At 43.2% G+C, this 24,420-nt stretch overlaps 1 protein-coding gene across 3 annotated transcripts in view; it reads right to left on the bottom strand.

Moving 5' to 3' along the window:
• The window catches only part of Fig4 (FIG4 phosphoinositide 5-phosphatase), a 96,223-nt gene that overhangs the window by 23,957 nt on the left and 47,846 nt on the right, over positions 1 to 24,420 (bottom strand). For all 3 annotated transcript variants that reach the window (XM_035440364.1, XM_027402195.2, XM_035440363.1), the window contains 9 exons: positions 23,212 to 23,257; positions 21,952 to 22,100; positions 20,423 to 20,589; positions 13,967 to 14,105; positions 10,606 to 10,664; positions 8,685 to 8,832; positions 6,455 to 6,538; positions 4,931 to 5,126; positions 3,799 to 3,881 (listed from right to left, as the gene is read on the bottom strand). In XM_035440364.1, the coding sequence (XP_035296255.1) occupies positions 3,799 to 3,881; positions 4,931 to 5,126; positions 6,455 to 6,538; positions 8,685 to 8,832; positions 10,606 to 10,664; positions 13,967 to 14,105; positions 20,423 to 20,589; positions 21,952 to 22,100; positions 23,212 to 23,257 (1,071 nt within the window). The remainder of the gene's footprint in view (positions 1 to 3,798; positions 3,882 to 4,930; positions 5,127 to 6,454; positions 6,539 to 8,684; positions 8,833 to 10,605; positions 10,665 to 13,966; positions 14,106 to 20,422; positions 20,590 to 21,951; positions 22,101 to 23,211; positions 23,258 to 24,420) is intronic.

Here is a 24,420-nt window from a genome sequence, read left to right on the forward strand (position 1 = left end):
GCTGCGAAGAGCCCAGAGTATTGACTCAGTTTCCTCAGGACCTAACAGTTCTCTCCCTTCTCTCACTCCCCAGCCTCACTCCCAAGCACACTCCAGCTACTCCTAGGAAAAACCCTGTCAATCAAATAGAGGAAGCCAGATGACTGCCACTGCCACAGTACCCTCCCCAGGAGGGCCGAGCAAGCACTAACTCAGGCTCCTATCTGCAGGGTGGCCCATTCCACATGCCCATCTCCCTCAGAGATTCAGGGTGGTCTGTTCTCCTGTTTCCATGGGAGGTGACAAGGCAGGGTCCAGGAGCTTACTTCCTTTCTGCTTTTCTACCACTTGAAGTATTTCCCTCTGATGACTATGGATAATCCCATCATTTATTTTTCATAAGCTTTTTTGAAGGTCAAGTGCTACAGGAGCAACAATTATGAGATTCTTACAGAACTGCTGACAAACACCCTAGAGCTTGCTTTCATCTGATGGCAAGTGATGAATTGTGTCCAGTGTTGGGAAGGAGAGAGAGTATTATGTAGTATTAGCTACACACATTTAAATTTTCTGAAATAAAGTATATAGCCACTATCACAAACTAACTAACTAACTAACTAACTAACTAACTAACTAACTAACTAAACTAACTAACTAACTAAAAACATTGTAGGGATGGAGAGAAGGCTCAGTAGGTAGGAACACTGGCTGCTTTTCCAGAACCCACATGGAAGCTGACAACTGCCTCTAACTTCAGTTGCGGAGGATCCCAGTGCCCTTCTCTGGCCTCCTTCAAACCAGGCAAGCATGTGACAGACACACACACAGGCAAAACATCATACATATAAAAGTGAAATTATTAAATTAATAAAGAAAAGCCACTGTGGCCCATATATGAAGTGTCATGGAATAGAAAGCTTTCAGGTCTGTCAAGAGAGTAAACCAAAGCCACTGGAAAGGTGGAGAGAGAAAAGAGAGAGCAGGGCTCAGTGGTAAGAACAAAACCACACACTGAGTAATTGTGACAGTGCAGCCCAATGTAAGCACAGGCGGGATAACAGATGCACCAGGACCAGCTGTGCTCCCCCCTTCAGACTCTGTGGCCCTGAGCCAGCTGTGTACCCCCTTACAGTGCTCTGTGGCCCTGAGCCAGCTGTGTACCCCCCTCCAGTGCTCTGTGGCCCTGAGACAGCTGACGTTTAAGCCATCAATGTGCGCACAAACTTCAATGGGCACCAGTTTATGGGTGCAGACCTGGGGGTAGGAAGGCCACCTGACAGTTTAGGACTGAACTTCACTGGCTCATTCTCAGATCTCTGGATCCCAAGAGGCACCAAGATAGCTTTAGCAACTACTGGGACAAGAATGTGGCTATGCAGTCCCTAAACACATCCTGGTCACCCCTAGCGTAGCTACCCAGTACAAACTTCAAGATCTTTAATGAAATGTCCCCTGCCAAAGGGCCATGTGTGAGAAGCTTGTTCCCAGTACAGGGCCACCAGCAGAGAGGTAGGTGGTGGGGATCATGAGATACGAGCTTGGTCAGAGGTTTTATGTCACTGGGGGTATGACCTCAAACAAAGCCAGAGACCCTTGTTTTCTCTGTCTTTTTGTGTCCCTGCCATAAGATACGCAATTTTGCTTCAGTATTCCCCACCATAATGTTTTGCTTTGCCATGGGTCCGAAAGCTACAGGGCCAACTGACCATGGACTGAAATCTCCACATCTGTGAGCCACAGCAAATGTTTCTTCTCTCTAAGCTCATTCTCTCAAGTAACTCTGTTATAGCAGCAGACAGCTGACTTGGCCTCCATCGATGGCTATGGACCATGAAGAGAGCAATGCCCTATATAGGCCTGTGGAAGAGTGACAGGTCTGACAGGAAGGAGCTACTCGCACAGGGAAAGAATGAGCGGTGTCCCTACCCTTCCCCTTTCACTGTAAGCATTAACAGCTGAGGGGTCAGAGTGAAAAAGCATAGGTTGTGTAAATCATAGGATTGCCAGGAAGCACAGGGTATGTCTCCTGGACTAGCCACCAAACAGCTCGGCACTCTGAAACTTTAGAGAGACTGACAAGCTCTTTTTAAACCAACTACAGAGATGTCTGAAGAACACATCAAGCACTGCAAAGCCTTATGTGACTGGAAGGAGGTGTTGTAACAATGAGACTTATTCCAGGGTGGGCTGCCCCTGCTCTGCAGCCGTCCCTCCTGTATAGCCTGCCTTCCCACCTTCTCAGGCTGTTTCCAGGGATGTTGAGCCTCACAAAGCCTGTATCTCACTCCTGAAAGGGGACAAATGAAGTAGAGCTTAGAGTCTGAGCCAGTAAAGGCTCCAGGGGAAGCCATGTCTGAGTCAAAAAGAAAGCAAAACAGAAAACCCAAGAAACTAACCACTTTTCTTCTTGTTTCTTCCGAGCCAACATTTCAGTCTTTGCCATGCACACTCACACCCTGCAAGAGGCAACGGTGCTTGCTTGGTTGCCGGCCCATCCAGGTCCTGCTGCTTAAAGCTGCACTGCAACTGTTTAGTCATGGAGTCCGAAAGTGTGGGCAAGTGAGTTCTGGTGCCGTGTGCCCAGGGGTAAGCATATGGGGCTGGGTCTAAGTGACTGACTCAGTTCTCGCTCAGTGACACAGGTTTGTAAAAGTGCCTGGTATGAAGGCTGATTTTATAGCCAAGATATGGCACATATTTTATGTTCTGTGTATCATAGAATGGATCTTAGTCATCTGAAATAAAAACTGGCATTATTCAGGTCAATGCATATTAAAAGGCAATATCCTTCTTAAAAAGAAACTGAGGGTTTGTGCTTGTTTGTATTATAGAAATACATAAGGTGCACATAAGTAAATTAGGTGGGGCTACATTCCCATGGAACATACAAGTTGTCTGAGGTTATACTAGCCTCAGGAGATGCTTACGGTGGTCCCGCCAGGTTCTTGACGTTTTAAGGGTAAAGGGTCCCTTAGAAGATCTGAGAACTCTGACTATTTCCTCATACACAACTAATTTGGCACCATTTCAGGAAACGCCTTTGGTGGATTCCCTCCTTCCAGTGAAATCTGGCTTAACCACACACGGGGAACTGGCACACTTACTCAGCTACTCCTCCCCATGAGCCACCCCAGGTGTGAAGTGCATGTGACATCTTTGGCCACCAATTTCCAGATCCAGTTTCTGAGAGGTACTTGATCTTGAGAGCTGGGGAGCATAGCTGTATATTCACATCGGGCTTCAGCACTGATGTGTAAATGTTCCATGACCTGTCATTGGGGGCAGCATCTCGAGCGCTAGGTCCTCTCACCCCCAGTGCAAACCAGTGTTTCAGATCTGCATTCCAAGCAGAATCTATCCCTTGTATCACTGTTTCCACTTCTGTGTTGGCTCACCTCCTCAACCTGACACACACCAAAGTCATATGGGAAAAGGGAATTTCGGCTGAGGAACTGCCTCCGTAGGACTGGTCTGTGGGCAGTCTGTGGGGGCATTTTCTTGATTGCTGATGGAAGTGGAAGGGCCCAGGCTTCTGCAAATGCTGCCATTGCTGGGCAAGTGAACCTGGGCTGTGGAATAAGGCAGCTGAGCAAGCCACTAAGAAGCGCTCTTCCATGGTCTCTGCTTCAGTTCCTGCCTCCAGGTTCCTGCTAGAGTTCCTGCCCTGACTTTCCTCAAGGATGGCCTAGGACCTGCAAGCCAAGTAAACCCTCTACTCCTCAAGTCTGTTTTGCTCAGCAACAGAAAAGTTATTAATATATGTCATAATAACCACACATTTCATTGTCTTCCTTCCCTTTCTGTGTGAAAGGCTCTCACCTGGCATAAATGGAGAAGTCTTCCTCTGAAAGGGTATCAGAGAGGTTAACTCCATACACTTCTTTCATAGGCTGGACCACATTCTAGAGTTTTAAGAACAGGAATCGGTTAGAATCAGATATTCTCCATGTTAACATCCCCGGGATGAAGGAAATGAATTTAAGAATTTTTCTACAAAAGCGATAATACATTTTTAAAAATATTTCTCATTAAACTTCAGTTAATGGCTTTCAAAAAATCTGTTTGTTGGAAGCAGTGGCTCACATCTATAATCCTGGCACTTGGGAGGCTGAGGCAAGAGGACTGTGGTGAATGTGAGACTAATCTGAGTTACACATGGGTTCTAGCACAGCATGGTATGCAGTGAGACCCTACTTCAAAACAAAACAACAAAAACCCAAATCTCAAGAAAACTATGATTTCTGTTTCTTACTAAAATGGCTTAGTTTAAGGTTTAAAAAAAATGTGTTAAATAAACATGGCTGCTGTATCTAATACAGGAGGTGGCAATTTCTTTTTTACTTTTCTGTCAAAGGACAGACAGTAAATAGTCTAGGCTCATAGGGATATATGGCCTCGATTGCTACTACTCAACTTTAACGTATGGTATGAGCCACCATATGCAATGTAAGTGGCTAGGCACAGGCCGGATTTGCCAATATCAGTTCCGTAACTCCTCAACTAATAGGATGAGTTCTTATCACACTGTGACTTTTAACTCTTTCTAGAAAGCAGCTTTCCTCAAAGCCAGATCATTGGGTCACATGCTGTTCTGACCACTTGTTTTCCTTACTATGTTATAAACTGGATATCACAGGATATATTTCCACTGGGGTATTCAAAGACCGGAGACCCAGGTCCAAACCCTGATGCCAGGTGTCCAGTGGGGGAATAAAGAGACATCACCTGAATGCGACACTCAAAGATGGACAAGGCACTCTTAAAACTTCTGAAGGGGTAAGGGAGGAGCAAAGCCCAAAGCATTTACAAGTTTAAGCGGAATTCAGCCATCCTATGCTGTGTGGGGGGGTAATGTGACATTTTCCTGCTCTCGGCCTTTTAAGTGAAAGCAGAGTGTTAAAGATCATTTTCCAGAGCCTGGAGCAACTCACACTTGCTTCCACCCCCGCACCTCAGTCACTTTGGTACTGTCCCCAGGGTCAGTCATCTTCACAGGAGTGGAGCGCTGAGACACAGAGCCTTCATCTTCCCGGTCAGTGCCAGAGTCATCCTCAGAGCTGCTGGACACGGCCTCCTCGCTGGGAGGTGGCGGGGCACTGGCTGCTGTTTTCCGCTGCAAGACGGCTTCCTCTCGGTTGCTTTTGTTTCTTTGAAAAAGACAAATATGAGTGTGAGCCTCTTCAGGCTGAACCTTTCACCTTCACTGTGGACGGCTGTGCCCTCAGCCCACGTCCAAGGAAACCCCAAGAGCATGTGAGAGGCCAGCATCTGGATTCAAGTCATGCTGGAGTGGAAAGGCTAGCACTTACCTTACACACACTGGAACTGCTGTAACTAAAAACTAAGCCAAATGTACTTGAGAAGGGCAGAGGCCTTCTCATCACTTGGCTCCTGCACTTTCTCCTGGTAACTGAACTTCAGTAAGGGGACCATGCTGGAGATCCAGGGCTGTTATGTGGGTGATGGGATCAGACTCACAGCCTCCAGCTTATAGAGGAAGTATTTTACTGACTGAGACATCTCCCACTACTGTTAAAATACTTCAGTATATGTTGCTAAAAACACAGTCATACTTGGAAACATCACAGGGAAGAAGAAAAGCAACATGCCTCACCAGAGTTAGAACAATTCCATTCCAACCTTCTCCAAAAGTTAAACCGACAATATTTCCATGCTACACCCTGTCCAGGTGGCCGGCTGCTTTTCTGTCCTGGGAACATCTGGGTGAAAACCCTCAACACTTCCCTTCTTTGAAACTTCTCTTAACATCTGCTCAGGGCTTAGTACCAAGCTTCTGAGAGGTCATGAATTTAAGGCACAGAAATGGTGCATCTGGAAGATATCTGTATATGACCCCATGTATAAATTACACATAGCTAAAATCCAATTGCATAGCCACTCCTAAATATAACTGGGACCCTGTATCTACAGTCTTGCTGTGACTTCTGGCTCAAGTCACGGAGCAATGTTGCCACTGTAACCAGGCAGGCCAACTGAGGTGATCAAGAGTCTTTAGGCAGAACACTCCCCACTTCACTCCAGCCTCTTGGTGGGAAGAAGATGAGAGCGTGGAGTGTTCTTGTCATGTTGTTATAGCAATTTCTTCCTGCAAATAATGTTTTAGCCATGCACAGGAAACTTATCAAGTTGTCAGAGTACACTTGCATTTACATTCAGATGCCAACAAAAATCAATATAAGTACAAATTTTAATTAAGTATTCTATGTTGAGAAACAAAGAACACTGTGTTGTTGATAGAACATCTGTCCCCATCTTTACACCATATGTTATGCTCCCAATTTAAAGTAATAAAATACACCACACATTAAAGCTATACGTGAGCTACAGGTATAGATGCAGCAAACAGACTTTAAACTATGTGACTTGACATTATTAGTTCTGCATGGAAATACTACTGCAAGTGCTACTATTTTACATGAATCTTTAAATTTTCATTCTTATATGCAAATCTTACCCCAGTACAGATTTTCCCGTTTCATCTGGTTTTCGCACAGTAAATGGACTTGGATCAATGCCAACAGTCTTAGGCATGAAATCACTAGAAAAAAATTAAAAAAAAGATAAAATGCCATATAAATCACCATCTATGTAGATAATGCTGGCATCCACCTCAGTCCACACTCATTGTTTAGCACTACCCTTGCCCCTGGGGTCTATACATACACAAGTACTCTTGAGCACTTCAGTGGACAGGGCTGCAAAAAGCCTATGAACTATTAGCTCTGGGCAATGTTCATGTGTTCATGGTGACTTCTCTTATAACTGCAGGAGCCCAGGAGTTTGAATGTAAAGTTGTGTTTGCTGGAAAGTGATGACATCCAAGCAAGGCGAGGATGTGTACCACCTGGTTAAATATAACAATTAGTCCTCTGGTAAATAAGCCAGCAGCCAAACTCTAAGCCATTCAAGTCTATGCACCACTAAAGGAGTAGACATAATGATCAAATCATAGTTGTATGAATTAAAATAGCAATATCCACCTCATTTAGGTAGGGCTACTTCATAACACTACTGTTGGAATCTGGGGTGGTTTGGATGAAAATGACCCCCATAGGGAATGGCATTATTGGGGGTGTGGCTTTACTGATGGAAGTGTGTCACTGGGGGGTAGGCTTTAAGGTTTCAGAAGCTCAAGTCAGACCCAGTCCCCACCCCACCCCACCCCACCCCCACCCCACACCCCACACCCCCCCCCCCGCCAATACAGATGTAGAACCCTCAGCAACATCTTCAGCACTGTATGCCTGTATGACACCATGCTTCCCGCCATGACAATAGACTAAACCTCTGAACTATAAGTCAGCCCCAATTAGATGTTGCCATGGTCATGGTGTCTCTTCACAGCAGTAGAAACCCCAACTAAGACAGAACGCTTCACATAGAAACTGATTTACTATTTCACACACTGAGATGAGCCCAGGTTCCTTCCTCAGCATCAAGGAGTATCTTCCTGTCACCACAGAAGCCAGGGACACCACAGCTGTGCCAACAGGGCAGCAGTTCAGTGATTTCTGCTAATATCCCAGGCTTCTGGTGAGGGTCTTGCTCCCATGTTGTGCCTGAATGCTACATTGTGGGGAGAGGCAAAGTAATCTTGAGTCTGGTTCAAAATGTCTACTTAATTTTATCTTATTATTTTTCTGTTTTGTTTTCTTGAGGCAGGGTCTTGCTCCATAGATAAAGTTGGCCTTGAGTGCACTCCATATCCCAGGGTGGCCACAAACTCACAGCAATCCTCTGGCCTCAGCCTCCTGGATGCTAATATAACAGACCTGTACCACCACACTGGCCAAATGTCTATCTAATAGTCTGAAAATATCTTGGTAAGCAATTGATTTTTTTCTTTTTTTTTTTTTTAACATAATGGAAGAAGTAGAATGAGGGAGAGGAGGAAGAGGATGAAGAGAAGAAAGCATTAGCAGATTTCACGTGTGTGAATTTGCTTACTCACTACAATATATGTATAGACACAAACCCACACTCCTGGTGCTGTTGCAGGCACTTCCGGCACGTGCTTGTAAGGAGCCATGAAAACATGAGTCACCCTATTCTCGAGGTACAGAAGGTGGGCTCTGCCTTTATTTTTGCTCTCACACTGTAAACTAGTGTCCTTTAAGCCATCTATTCAGAGCTACTCTCACATTTGTGTGTGTTTTCTGTTGGTAATCTTGCTGTTTAGGGCTGGAGAAATGGCTCAGCTGTTAAAGGCTAGGCTCACAACCAAAAATCCTGCTGTTTAAAATGGTCCCTGAGCACAAGGCTATGGCTATTTAGTGTTTCTAGCCATAAGAAGCCTGTGATGTGCCTCATACGGAAAATAAATGTTGGATAAACCTGAGTTACACTGCTCTTAGCTAATAGTATCCTGCTAGGAGTGGGGGGTGGCAGGAGAGCAGAATAGAGGTGAGGAGAGGAGAGCAGAGGAGAAAAGAACAGAGTAGAGAAGAACAGAGTCAAGAGGAGAAGGGGAGGGAAGGAGAGGGGAGGGGAGGGGAGGAGAGGGGAGGGGAGGGCCCAGTCAGCTAAAGAGAGAGCTGAAGTGACAGGCTCCCCATCGCCAGTGGCTCCCATCACAGGATGCATTCTGGCTCAAGGCCTACTTCTGGAAAAGACAGACAGACCTCCAAGAACTAGAGAAATGAGAGCTCTCCAGTGCTTATAACTTTGAAATGCCCACAACATACCGTGCTGAACTTGTCATGGCCAAGCAAAAGGTATCGTCAAAACTGCTCAATTCATGCGGTCGGAAGAACTCATTGTGAATGTCTATCTCTTCTTCACACCTGTGGAACTTCTTCACCATCAGCTTCTTCAAGTTTGCGGCACAGATAACTGAGGGGGAAACTTCTGTTGCTTAAAATCCTGAGTACCTCCAGCACACACCTGTGATGTCACCAGTACTCAGAGAAGGTGCTGCCACATCCTGTGCGGGACACAGCGCTGACCAAGTTCACCAAGATTCAGGGTTTATCTGTCTGCAACTGCCCTAAGGAGGGTCCTCAGAGTTCCAGCTAGGAGCAGGGAGTTACTCGAGAGTTTAATCACTCATTCCCTTAGATTCCTCCTTACTCTCAAATCCCCTGCCCTGCTAACTGTCCTTGTTAAAGTCCTTTCTGGCCAGGGAGATAGCTCAGCAGGCGATGGGACTTGCAGCCTAGTCTAACGATGGGAGTTCCATCCAGGACCTACATGATGGAAGGAGAAGACTGGATCCCATGATCTCCACATCTCCCATGTACACACGCCCATATACACACACCCATGTACACACGCCCATGTACACACGCCCATATACACACATGCCCATGGTACATACACCCATATACACACGCCCATATACACACACCCACATACGCACACCCATATACACATGCCCATATACACACATGCCCATGGTATACACACCCACGTACGCACACCCATGTACACACGCCCATATACACACATGCCCATGGTGCATACACCCATATACGCACACCCATGTACACACCCATATACATACATGCCCACACAAAATTCAACAAATGAAGTGCTTTCCTTTGTTCCAAACAACCAACCCACCTTAGCAATATTATTCATGATTTTGTCCAGAGTTTCAAGTTGCACATACTTGAGAAATGAATTAGTAATTTTGCAACAACCTAAAAATCCTTGGTAACCTGTCCTGAACTTCCCCACTCAAAGTTCAGGTGCAGAACCATGACTTAATTAGAATCTTCACCTACTAAACTTCTACAGATGGGAAACTGGATGCCTATAGGACATCTAAAGTTGGGGAAATATTTAAATTTGGAAATACCATTCCAATATACAGTACATTTTAGTGTATGACTTTATTATATAATTTCTCTTGCCTTTATGACATATTAATAAGATTTAGTTTAGATGTGATTATAATGTACTTTTATACACACACACACACACACAGACACACACACACACACACAGACACACACACACACAGACACACACACACACACACACACACACACACACACACACACACACACACACACATATATACGGTTTCCACTGCTTGACTATAAGAAAAATGTTTAATTTTGGCTTACTTCCTTTCTCGCCATCTCTCCAGTATATAATAAAAAAATTAATATGAAATAAAATCAGGGGGCTGGGGAGATGGCTCAGAGGTTAAGAGCACTGACTGCTCTTCCAGAGGTTTTGAGTTCAATTCACAGCAATATGTTGGCTCACAACTATCTATAATGGGATCTGGTGCCCTCTTCTGGCCTGCAGGCATACATGCGGGAGGAACAATGTACACATAATAAATAAGTTTTTTTTTTTTAATGCAGAAGAACTAATTTATTTTTTTTAAAAAGAAATATAATCGGTTCTAATTTAAAATGAATTGCCACATCAACCAAATGTTTGCATGGCTTATTTAATAATTCTAAGCCACAACACAAGGAGGCAGGGTCTACTCGGCTAGAAGGAAGTATTATAGTCCCCTAATAAAGAACAACATAATAACGGATCCACTTATTTCTATAACACAGCGTATCAAATGCTAATGTTTTAAGCCTATTTAGGCATAGTTCCAAAACATGTGGTAGAGAACCTAAAAGAGAAGCAGGTACTCACCTTCATCGTAAGGCAGTGGCAGATGCTGTATCACCTCCGGTGTCCACCAGTGAGTATAGCTACAGAGGGAAGATGGACAACAGTGACCAAATGTAAACACTGGCTCCCACCAGTCCCCAAACAAAAGATGCAGGCCTCGCCTTCAAAGGCTCCCTCTTCTCCTTTAATAACACATTTGCAGAGCTTTTGACGTACTAGGTCTTCATATGCTAAACTGCTCCTCATGCCCTTTATATGCTGCTATATGTCCATCATAGAGATTTGCAAAATACCTATGTGCTCTGCTGTTGCTTAGTTTTAGCTACAAAAAAAAAAAAAAAAAGGTTTGCATAAACTATGCAGACTCAGCGTCACTCCTCTGGGGACTATTTCACCTGATGAGCAGTGAGACTGTGACCCAAGTCTAGTTAACTGAGAGCTAAGGTTGTTTTTCTGCTCTGCTATGGGACACATGTACAGTTAATAAAGCAATTCATTGAAATTGTAGGCGCAAACTGGATATAGTCCTAATGAACAAGTCCCTTATGGCACAACACAAGCCCATCCATTCTAGCTGAAAACATGGAGCACTTATGAGCAGAGGCCAGAGTCAGGGTAGAGAACAAAGCAGTCGATATTGCTGAATAATACAGAGACACATGGACAGGGTCACAGTATCCTTAAGACCTACAACTATTTAAATGATCCCAGCCACAAAGTACCAGACAGTGTTACATGGATGGGGTTATCAGATGGCATGACACAGGTTCGACCTGGCAATTCTCATCCAAGACTTACACTGGGATCAGATGGGCAACTGATTAAGTCTGAAGAAGCATTTTATACTTCTGAATGCTATAGGCACATTTAATTAATACAAAGGATATACCTCACGTTTCTCTCCTGCGGAAGCAGGCAAAGTGTTTATTGGCATGACAAGAATGGTGTCCACGTGGCAGTGTGACATGGTTAGGGTTGTGGTGTTCTGAATGGATAAGGAACTCACAGAACACTGTCCTAGCATAATGCTGAAAACAGCTACAGTAGTCTTACACTAATGATGACCAGAGAATGCAGACACCAAGGGGTGATCCCAGTGGTCTCACAATCACTGGCAAAAAGCAGGCCAACCTCTGACCCCGATGGCAGGTATGGCCGTAAGCTTAGAACAGATTTCAATGTCAAGTGAATACACACAGGAAGAGTGCTGGGAACACTGGAGTCCCTGAGAAACAGCTGGAGCATCGGGGGCTATTAAATCTGAGGAAGAGATTTTGAATGTATGAATTTATCTTTAAACATTTAGGACTAATGAGTGGATGAAGAAACCATGTTCCAAAGAGCTTGGTGAGCTGAGAGGGGTCCACACATAAGATTTCAGTGAAACAGATCTCAGCCCAAAGTGAGAAACAACTGTGTTTGAGTAAGTGACGGTCCTAACCACCTCATGGGGGCATGGCACCTTCTGGGCACAAACCTAGGCTGGCTAAACACAGGGTAGATGGGGAGACCGGAAATTCACAACCCAAACTAGCAGAACCAGAAAAGCAACTCACAACATCAATGAAATAATTGATGCATGATATCTAAAACCAGGCTGGGGACATTATAAACATGTCACTGGCATCTGAGGCAATATATGACATGTTAACCAGGCTTCAAGCAAAGGTTCAGTGAATGGTTTGAGCACTTCATGTGGCAATCAGGATAACAAGCAGTTACTCGAAAACCACCTGAATTCTTGGTAGAGTTGGTTTTATGTCTCTCCCTGTTCTCAGTAAACACATTACAGCATTGGTAAACAATATACATACAGGACAGCCGCCAAGTTTGAAGACACAGATGAATACACAATCGAATGTTGATTGCTATTACATTATATAAATGATGAAATGGTGCCCAAGTTTCCAGATTTACGGGCATCCTGTGTGATTTTTGGTAAATGCTGAAAAATAGGGTATTTCCTTAGAGAACAACAGCAATCAATATGAACACTTACAGGACTCACTGTGTGCTAAGCTTTTCAGTGATCCCAGCTGATTCCCCAGGAAGCACAATTTTCTTGATAAAAGAAGCAGAATTAGACCAGTTGATTGACTTTACAAAAGGTCACTCAGGTGCCAACTAACAGAACGAGTGCCAGGGATCAGTGGCTTCTAGACCGTGCTTTCTCACTTATACCTTAAAATGACCTTCTCCTTTGCACTGATGAGAAAACAAGGACCCAGGGGGCAGCAATGGGTCCCAATTTCTAGTTCCAGAAACTCACACTCAGCTAGCCTGAGTCCCAATGCTATCTGAAGCTGCCTCTGGTACAACCGTTCATTTATGTAGGGAACTATTCCGATTTAACAGTCATCAGAATAACCCACACAGCTGGGTGACACCAAAAAATCCCCAACCAAACACTGAAGTACATCTCCGAGTGACAAGCTCTGTTTATGAGCAGCATCAATTGATAACTTATATCAAACAGGCTCTGGTACTATAGAGGAGAACCAGGTGAGTGGAGTGATGGAGCGAGTCTGTTATCTACCTCCACAGAATTGTCAGGCTTGTTACTGCTCTTGCTGAATCATCTAAGTAGCTGGAAAATCTCAGTGAAGACACTCTCTCTCTGCACCTCAGTTTCCTATTTTAGGAAATGGGGCTGTAACACTAGCTTCCTTTTGTTCCCACACACAGGCCCCCACCACCACCTGCTTCAGTTATGTAACCCAAGGTAAGCAAGCAGGTTACACTTGGGAGCACACAGATAGTTACTGCACTAGGAACTGGAGTGTGGGTTGTTTCCAAGTTCTAGCTCAATAGTTTCTGTACTGGGCAATGCAACATTCCAGAAAATCAACACATGTACCTCTAGTCAATTACAGCAAAGTGAAATATTAGTGTTTATACACCTGTCATAAACAACAACCTTAAAACTTACAGAGCTTCATTTATAGAGAAGAAAGATCGTGAATTAAGGTATTGATTTCAATATGAGCTGATGGAAACAAAAATGAGAAACCTATAAACCCCGAGATTTTGCCAACATGTTAAATATTTCTTTGGCAACACAGACATCTCCAGCAACTACATTATAGCATTTATGACTGACTGTGCTCTGTGCACACAATCACAGGTGGGTAGTAACTCATGAGTAGTGGTAAAGCAACTCTGCCAAATCAGTCTGACTCTGTGAGAAGAAAGCACTGTGGGAGAGTCTGATGTCACTACATGCTTTGAGAGGAGGTGAGCCATGTTCCTACTCCCTATATACTGCTGAAGAGCCCAGAGCCCCAGCACACAGCCTAAGCCTCATTTCTTTAGCCTGTGCTCATCTCATGCAACAGTTCATCAAAACAGCAAGTTTACATGGTAGACTAGGGCAAGCAGATACCTCCTCCTAGTTGGTAACAGGCTCATGGTGTTTTTGTGGTGCAGGTAAAAGTCTGTGGGGAGTTCCCAGAGATGAGGCTTCCCTTCAGTGGGGTGGAAAACGCCCAAGAAGAGATTGATGGAATCTTGTCTATCGGCATCTAAAAAGCAAAAATATGTATTTCAGGAACCCATTATTGATGCAGACACCCAGGAGGACAGCATCCTAGAAGACACAGATATTACTGTAGTTTCATAGATCAGATCTCTATGAAGATGCATTTGCATTTCAAGCTCTACACACACACACACACACACACACACACACACACACACACACAGAGAGAGAGAGAGAGAGAGAGAGAGAGAGAGAGAGAGAGAGAGAGAGTGATCAATGTTCTGAGGAGGAGGAAAACCTTGCTTGTGAAAGATGCTTCCTTCTCTCCCGATGCCTCTCATAAACAGAGGAGAGGATATAGACTGCTTCTTGAATGTCACCTCTTCAGTGGTCTCTTTGGTGACAATGAAGACAGCAGGGGCCCTTGCATACAGCCCTCACCCTAACTCTTCAGCCACCTCAACATGTTCTCCCACACTGTGCCATCACCTGACAAACCTGACTGGCATGTGTCCTGTGTCCTTTTCCTCATTGTGTTTTGTGGTAAACAATCACACTTGAAGGGCTCATGGCACCCACGATCCCCATTCTGCACTTTCTCCTCCCTGGCTCTCTCTATCATTCTCCATCATCTACGTCTTACCACTCTTGTCTCAGAGGCCTCAATTCTCAAGATTCTCACAGACATTCATAACAACCTCTTTCTGAAAACAATGGAGGACTAACAAGGAAGCACAACAGAAATGCCTGCTGTGGGATCAATAAAATAAAATGTATTTTCTTCCAACAGCTACAGCAAATGCATATACCTGAAATTAGTATGGGGTTATCTTGTCATTTTAGCAAAAGCAAATGAAATATCAAATATGAATGCCTATTATTAATAGTTTGACAGGAAGCATCCCATTACAACAGCACTTACCTTTCAGGCTAAAAGGAATATATAAAAAGGGATGTGTTTATATGCTGAGTATCTTTGGGGCCTTTTTTCTACTTGCTGAGAGAAAATACGACGAGATGATACAGACATCACCACCCCAATTTTTATCTCTTTACATGGCACCAAAGTAAGCATTCTGCTCTCCGAGTAATAACATTCTCTATGCTTCTTGAATAGACTTGATGGCACTTGATAATTCATTTCATACTGTGTTACCTAAAGCAGCTTTTCCAGTTTTCAGCCCTGCTTTCAAGGAGTTTCTTTCCTTTTTAAACCTAATGGTATCTTCCTTTACATTCAAGGAGTTTCTTCCCCTTTGGTTCTAACAGTATCTTCCTTTACATTCAAGAGGTGTTTTCCCTTTTAAATCTAATGGTATCTTCCTTTGCATTCAGCAAGTACAGTGAACAGGGAGCGGGTGACAAGCATTCCTCCACTGACACCAGTCCACAGACCACAAGGAATTACCGAAACCATGGCTGTTGTTACAATAGAAAGTCTCTCTCTGGAGTCACAGTCACTGAAGTTTGGGCTAGAAAGTCACCCTGAAAAGCTTGGTGATTGGCTGGGTATTTTTTTTTTTAACAATTTATTTATGTTTGCAGATGTTCTGTCTGCATGTACATCTGCACACCAGAAGAGGGCATTAGGTCCCATGAGACTACAGTTATAGTAGGTTGGTCATTGCCATGTGGATGCTGGAAATAGAACTCTGAAGAGCTCTTAACCACAGAGCCATCTCTCCAGCCCAATACCCACCTCCTGGTTTTTTGAGATAGGGTTTCTCTGTGTAGCCTTGGATGTCCTAGAACTCACTCTGAAAACCACGATGGCCTCGAACTCAGAGATCGGCCTGCCTCTGCCTCCCAAGTGTTGGGATTAAGGGCGTGAGCCACCAAGCCTGGCCTGGATGGACACTTTGAACTGCAAAATAAACTACCCTTTTCCTACAAGGTGGTACCACTTTGGGAAAGGCAAAGTGCTCAGCAGAGGTTGGTCCTCTGTAGAGCAGCCAGTATTAAGGCAAATGAGTGTCTGCTTCTGTGCTCAATCATGCTTTACAAGCAAAACCCCTATGAGCCATTCAAATACCATCTAAGCTATTATACTAACCAGTTCTATAACTAATCATATTTAAATGGCACAGGACTGAATATAATTAACTGTGGAAATAATTTATTTGTTATTTTGATACTAAGTTTGTGATGAAATAGCCTCTTTTATCAGCAAAAGAAGGAATGACTGTTCAATAAATAATAGTACTTTCGAACTGTTGGGGAGAAGGAAGAAAGAAATTAAGAGCCCCACCTTGTGCCATTTAATAAAACAAGTACTACCAAGACGTAAGAATGGCACAGATTAACACCCAGTAGATGCAAGCACAAGGAACCCTGCAAAGGAGGAGACAGAACCAACGAACATGTAAAAATTCAACTTGGCTATTTATAAAACAAGCGTTGACTAAACCATTTCTACTAAAGACCTGCAAGCGGAGCGCTCTCAGACTTTGTTGAAAGGAACATTATTATCTGATTAATCTTTCCAGAGGGAATCTGGGCCTGTGCATGTGTGGTGGGTAACCTCAGTTATCAACCTGACTGCACTGAGAGGCTCCTGGATTAGCGAAGCATGCCTAAGTGTGTCTGTGAGTGTCTTCCAGAGACTGTGGCATGACTTGGGTGGTGAAAAGTAGGAGGTGGGCCTACTGTAGTAGTTCTCTGGGGGCATGTTCTTGGGACCTGTCCTGCCTGGCCCCTTCCTGCACTCCCCTCTGCTTAGGTGGGAAAGCTCCTTCAGCGGTTCGGGGTCGACTACAGTGACACTTAGCACAAGCACACAGGGCCAAACAGCCATGGGCAAAACCAACAAAAATGTGGACTAAAATCAATCCTCCTCCCTTAGGTTAAGGTGACATATTTTTGTCACACTGAAAAGACAGTACATTAAGGCCCTGAAAGGCATGTCCAGCTTCTGACCTATTAAATATGCTTTTAAATTCTACATAAGAAAGGTGAGAGGCAAACAAAAGTCTGTGTTCAAAGATGCTTGTTCAGGAGGATTCCAGATGTACACTAACTAAATTGTAACACTTACAAAGGATAAAGTAGTTACTATACAATCACTAGTTAGAAGAATAGTTAATGCCACAAAGGCTAGTCACACCATCTCAAAGGGCAATGGCAGATTATAAATCACATGCCTAATAAAAACAGAACAACCATGCTTGCCTAAACATGATCATGTGGCTATCTCTGGAGTTGGGCTATGATTTATTTATGAGAGACTTTCTAAAATTAGCACGTAAGACTTTAATAATGGAAAAGAAACCATCCATTCAAGAACTTTCTATGTTCTTTACTAGAGATGTAAGACTAACAAGAACCTGGCTGTTGGAGTTTTATATTTTAGTAAGAAATCTGTAGATTTTTGAGACAGATCATGCTCCATTGCCTAGGCTGCCTTCAAACTCATAGGTTTGAGGTGTCTTTCTGCCTCAGTCTCCCAAGCAGCTGCGACCACCGGCCTGAACAACAGTGTTTAGTTTTAAGAATAGTTTTTAGAAATGGGTCCACAAAGGGTCTGAGGAGCTGCTTACACAGCAACCGTCTGTCTATACAAATTAAGGGTAAAATTCCCAACCACCTCATTTCATTATTTCAGTTTCTTAATCCTAACTATCTTCCTGCTCAGCCCAGAGGCATCATATAAGACTAAGTGTGGCAAAGTGGTCATTAATACTTGAAAGAAAACCACTCTATATTTTCACCATTATATAATATTCAGTTGTAACAAAATAAAGTGCACGCCCCAATGACACCATGCTTCTTAAAATAAAGACGTGTGTTTCAGCCACATTATTCATAATGCCTTTCATAACAGCTCATTTTAAGTTTGCATAATTTTACTGTACCTTTCTATCTGTACATACTGATCTCCTATACCATGGTTACCTTTTAAACCATGCTTTTCTTTTTAAATCATCCAAATAACTACACATTCATTTCTGTTTTCTGCTCCTAGTAAGCAGCAGTGGTCCTTAAGTGTCAATCATGGTCACTGTTGCAGGGGTAATAATGCCAGAAGTGTAGACAATGTCTCTCTAAGGGCAGTTCTAAACCTGTATCCTGGTGACACACACCTAGACAAGTCCATGCTTGTGCTGTGGTTTACAAATGCACCCTTCTATCTTCCATATGACTTTTATGAATTATGTCTCCAGGAAGGATCTGGAAGCCTGAACCCCCAATGCCAGGCAGGGAATGTGGTCATACACAGAAATGAGATCTTTATAGATATAATCAAATTAAGATGTGATTGCATGGCAGTACAGCAGGCTCTTGAGTCAGTGAGGCTGCTGTGCTTATACTAACAGGAAAGGGAAACACTGAAGAGAACACTGTGAAGACTGACCTCAACAAAAGAACCGTGCGTGACAACTTGGGCAGAGACTAGAGTACTGCTGTTGCTGGTCAACAACACCAAGGATTGCCAGCCACCAGCAGAAAGATGCAGGGGAAGAATCTCATCTGTTGGTGTCGGCAGGAACTGCCTTGCTGACACTGTTACACTGTCAGACTTCCGGTGCCCACAGTGGGAGGCAGTCAGTATCTGCTGTCTGATGCTATCCGTTTAGTTGTGTGTACAGGACCTGTGGTTTGCTTCTCATCAGTGGGCTCAGCCATGTGTTAGGATGTCATTCTCACGATCATGTGACCAAGGGAGACTGTCCTGCTGGCAGACTCACTGATAGGCTCTTTCCTTTGCCGTCTGTGAAGCAGTGAGTGGTCCTGAGTCCTACAGCACAGAACTGGATTCTGCCAACATTACAAGAGCTTGGAGGCAGCTCCTTCCCTAGCTAGAACTTCAGATGACAAGGCCTGAGTAGTACCCTAGCTACAGCCTTTGGACTCTAAGTAGGAGACCTCCCCTACTCTGTGCCTGGACCAATGGCCCACACAAACTGTCGTAATGGTCATGTGCTTTTTTACGTTGCTAAGTTTATATTAATTTGTTACATACAAATAGAGTCATAGCTGACTCACTTCCGTTTACTCTGGGCCTCGTAAACATTGAAAGCAAACGCTGACTCTCATGTGTGTTTCTGAGGTTCCTATGACTCCGGACCCTCTTGCAACTCCCTCGCTGTGAGCATGTGCATCTTTTTAGTTGAGAGAAGACTTCTAGTTCTACCTCGTGGTCCTGAGCTGTTAGGGCCTATTGGTCCTTCAGGGGACTCACTGGCTAGGGCCCAGGGCAACTCAATGCTAACAGCTTCTTTCAAGAAGGCTACATCTGGTTACCTTCCAAGTTCTGTAAGGTTTATTCCAAGTATGCAGATGGTTCTCACCATACAGCAATTCCCGCCCCCCCACCTGCACACCTCAGCCGTCCCTCTGCTGTAGATCTGATGCACAGCCATCCATGGTGAACACACAGGGTCCCTCCAAAGGCAGGATGCCAGAACAGGCTCACCTAGAAGCCATTCTTTCAAAGAAGTAGGAGTGAGAGACCAAGAAGCAGGTAAGAGCAGCCCATTCCGAAGAACAGCTTCATCACTCCTTCCCACAGTCGCTGCAAGTTGTATCTCTCTTCAGTTCAAGAGAGGAAGACTCACAGGATCAACCAGTGGTTCATCCTCCTGGAAGAACTCTGCATGTGGGAACCTGTCTCACAATCACTTGTGTGTGTGGTACACGCTATGTATATTAACAATGGCACCAGAATAGACAGAGGAAGAGAACCATTACAACAACCTGATCCACTTAGTCCTTGTAGGTCATAAAGTATGACTTGTAATTATTCATTTCTAGTTGACATTTTTAAGTTGAGTAACACATTCATAAGCAACTACCAAGATGTTAATCCAGTTGAAAAAAATTCTTCAATACTTCCAAATTTCTACATTCAGAAGTCTTAAAAGAGAAAGATACAAAGAGGAAGAAGGCAAGAAGTCCACCCATGTTCCATCACATAGGAATGGCAACTGGATGGCAGAATGCAACAGTGACCTGTTTTAAAATACCAACTTCGGGGACAGTAACTCTGCTGACAGAACCCTTGCCTAGAATGCACAAACACTTGTGTTTAATCCCCAGAACCCTGTAAGTCAGGTATAGTAATAGTAATCCCAGCATTCAGGAAGATCAAGAATTCAAGGCCATCCTCTGCTACTTGGCAAGTTTGAGGCCAGTCTGGGCTACATGTGACCCAGTCTCAAAAAAAAAAAAATTACTTTACTGTTTATTTATCATCTGTTGAACAGTTACTGAGTATCTTCTAAGTCACAAATTCTATTTTATTTAAATTTATAAACAATTTAACCACTATTTAAATAAATACCTAAAAGGAAGATAGTACATGTACACGAAGACAAACAACTAAAATTTAAGCAGTAGAAATGCCTGCTGTCAAGGAGTTACCTGAAAAGGCATTGCTGTAGTATCGGGACAGAGTCTGCATGATGTCTTTGGAGTGCTGGGTCCATGGTGCTATCTTCCTGTAGGTCTTGACCCGATGAACAAGCTGAGAGCCCCCATATTGCAGGGACAGGGTGTCTCCATGGTCCTCATACAGTTCCTCAAACAACCTACACAGAAGGAAGACACACTGTACAATTTTGCCACCAGGTGTGGTGACCCAGGTCTATAATCCTAGCTACCAAAGAGGCTGACCCAGGAGGATCACACATTCCTGGCCTGCTTGGACTCAGAGTGAACTCAAAGGCGGCCTGAGTAAGTTAGTGAGACTCTGTTCCAGAATGAAAAAGGAAGAGAGGGCCTGGGTGGAGCTCAGCGGTCGAACATTTGCCCAGCATATGCAATGCTTTGGGAAAATCCCCATTATGGAGGGGAAAAATTAACCAAAATGACTGTACAAGTTATTAACCGGCCAGACTCAGAAAAAACTCTTTTACTTTATGAATTCTTCTGAATCTTTCCAGTGGACTCTTCAACATCTTGAAAGTAAGTGTTAATGTAAAATGCAAGGTGTTTTATAGAGATCCAATGAGAAGGTCACAGAAAACTCTTAAGGAGAAAACCAGGCACCAAAAATCTAACTTACTTTAGTGGAACCAAGCTGTTTCTAACCATATTAGACAGACTTCTACACTCCATGGTCTGCCAGATTAATTCACTTCCATGACACCATTTTGGTTCCTCTGAATTGTTTGTTTGTATGTATGTATGTATGTATGTATGTATGTATGTAATATAAATCTGGTCTGGTTATAGACAGTGCCTTGCTCTAAAGGTGACTTAGAGACAACATTTATCTCTCATAGTTCCAGAAGCCACAGCATCTAAGATAAAGGTATTAGCAAATTCCCTGCCTAGCAAAGGCCCATTTCATTCATAGGTGGTGCTTCCTGCTTTGACCTCACATGAGGAAGAGACTAATAAACAAACATTCCTTGGTCACTTTTAGTATGCCACTAATACCGATGATGAGGGTTCTGCCCTTAGATCTAAGCATGTCCCAAAGGTCCCATCTCCTAACACCATTACTTTGGGAGTGAGGATTTCAACACATGGACTGAAGAGTGACATGAACATTCTGGCCACAGCAGGCACACAAGCCATAATGAGGAAACAATAATCCTTAATGAAAACTGTATCTTACATGCTTTGTAACTTTACTTCAAAACATGTACAGAACTGGTACTATCTTTCATTGCCATTTGGGTTTTTCTTTCATCTACTAGTCTGTCTAAGTACTTTGGATTTATCTAAAAAAAACATAATGTTTAATAATGATGCAAGCAAGCAAAACAAGACCCTATGGAAATAATATACCAACATTTGATAGAAATATAGAACTAACTTGAATACTGTCAACTAGCAATAAATCTTTGAGAAGCTAAAAGTAGGGATGAGTTTATAAAAATTCTTGTGAGTCAAACCTGCTTTTTGTCACCACTGACATTCAAATGGCAGCAAATAAGGATTACCTCACTGCATCCGTGTCAAACTGTAGGTTTGGCTTGTCAATCAGTCCTAAGGAATACAGCTGGTAAGCCAGAGCACATTTGCCCACCATGAACTGTGCTGTGTTGGTGCGATCCAAACAGTCCACACAGTTGGTTCGAAGAATGCCAGTCTACAAAGAGCACAGTAAGGTTTTAAATCATTGTGTAGACACACCAACTACTTCCAAAAAACAGGAAAATCCTTTTCATAAAGTAACAGAAGAAAAGCTGTGGGTACTAATCCCAAATAAGCAAAGTAAATGATTAAAATAATAAAGAACATTTTGCTAATCATATAAGGTTGTATTTACTTTTCACTTAATGTCCCCCTAATAGCATCATTAAATCAGCCTACATTTGAATTTACTTTGAAAGTTTAACAAGATAAAGCAAACAGCTAATATTTTCTGTACTTACTAATTAGTAAAATATGGGTTTTTATCTGCTATCACTCATTTATTATACAAACCATATATTCAGTGGTTAAAGCTGTATATCTTTAAGAGAGAGAGAGAGAGAGAGAGTGTACACATGCATGCCAAGTGTGCCAACCATGTGCTAGTGCTCTCAGAGGGCAAAAGATGGCATCAGTTCCCTGGAGCTAGAGTTACTAGTGGCTGCAAACCATACCACAGAAGTGTGGGAGGGGGTGGGTGCTGGGAACCAAACTTGGGTCTTTTGGAAGAGCAAGAGTGCTCTTAACCACAAAGCCATCACTCCAGTTCCAAGCCGTATCATTCTTAAAGCATAGCTAATAAATAAAATGCACACCAGCTTATTTTCAAAAGTCAGTCTAACCTATCATTCCTGTATTCTTGTTTTTAATTTCCAGTAATAAAAATTTACATGTAGAAAATGTATAGGCTATAGTATCAGCTATACATATTCATATAAGATTTAAACACCAGCAGGAAGGCTTTTAAAAATCATTTTCAAGTTATTAATAATTTTACATAAAATATCTCTTAAAAGTTACTAAAGAAAAACATGACAAAAACTTAGCTGGGTATGGCAGCAGATGCCTGCAATCTCAGCACTCGGGAAGCAAAAGTAGGAAGTCTCTGTGAGTTCAAGGCCAGCCTGATCTATGTAGTGAGTGCCAGGCTAGCCAGGGATGCATAGTGAGACCCTGTCTCAAACAAAATGAAACAAAACAAATCCCAACTCCCACAGAACATTACACACCATCGACACAGACTGTGTTCACTGTGAATATAATATTATATATATATATAACTATACCTGCAGCCGACCAGTGGGATTCACACAGCCTCCTAGTTCATTCCACCTGGGTAAAAACAGACATTTTACATTTTATTTTCTTCCAGTGCCAGGAACTAAATGCAGGCTGTGGGCTCCCTAGCATGTGCGCTACGGCTAGGCCATAGTGTCCCTTGCTATCCTTTAACTGAACCCCTCTGTGTTCTACCATTGTCCCCTTGCTTTCCTTTTCAGGTCTTTCTTTGGTCTCTGTCACATACAATTGCAGGTGTCTTCCTAGTAAAGCCTTCCACACCTTTGTACACACCCTATATTTTAAAGTTCCCTAAAATTCAAACCCTGCAAACTATAGCAGGATTCTTCCAAACATAAAACACTAATGGTTGATTTGGGGTTTTTCATTTGACTATCATAGTTAACTATGTTAACTGAAAATCAAATGCTGGAAATACATAACAGCTTGTTCCTTTAAAGACAGAAAAGGAATAGACCTTTATCCAAAACAGCCAACAAATTAGCCACAACAAAAGAGTTCTGAGGAAACCACTGCAGCATGTTAACAAATTCTAAGTTCAGGAAAGCATACATTGTCAATCAGAAAGATTTCCCAGTTCTTTCTAAACACTAAAGAGTGAATTCACTATAGAAAAATTTATTTACACATGTGTTTCATATAATGTTTATTCCACAAAGCAAATGATAAGACTGTTGTGGCTTCCATCTGAGAGTATAGAACTACACAGGAATTCCCAAGCACACAGTAAATGCTCATTACACATTCTCCTGAGCAGCTTGCCTCCGCACAAGACGAAGTTAGTCCATCCATCCATTCTCTAATTAGCAGAGACGTCCTGTACTTAGAATATTGTATGCATGTGTGCAGGAGTGTGAGTGCCTCTGTGTGTGTGTGTGTGTGTGTGTGTGTGTGTGTGTGTGTGTGTGTGTGTGTGTGTGTGTGTGTGTATGCCCCACAAGCGCCTGGAATCTGCTTTTCTGTGCTTCCTAAGTTTGGAGTGACAGGCACACACAGCCATGCCCAGCTTTTCACATGGGTGTTCGCAATTCACACTCAGGTCCTCATGCTTCCGAGGCAAGTGCTGTCACCATGTCCTCTCTCCAACCCCTAGGATATTTTGTACATAAGAACAAACACCTTGATTCAAGTCGTCTTTGTATACATAGTGTGGGGTGTAGGGTACTTGTGTATCTCATAGTACCAGATACCAAGGT

This window comes from Cricetulus griseus, chromosome 2 (genome assembly GCF_003668045.3).
Source record: "Cricetulus griseus strain 17A/GY chromosome 2, alternate assembly CriGri-PICRH-1.0, whole genome shotgun sequence".
In the NCBI taxonomy this organism is placed as follows: Eukaryota; Metazoa; Chordata; class Mammalia; order Rodentia; family Cricetidae; genus Cricetulus; species Cricetulus griseus.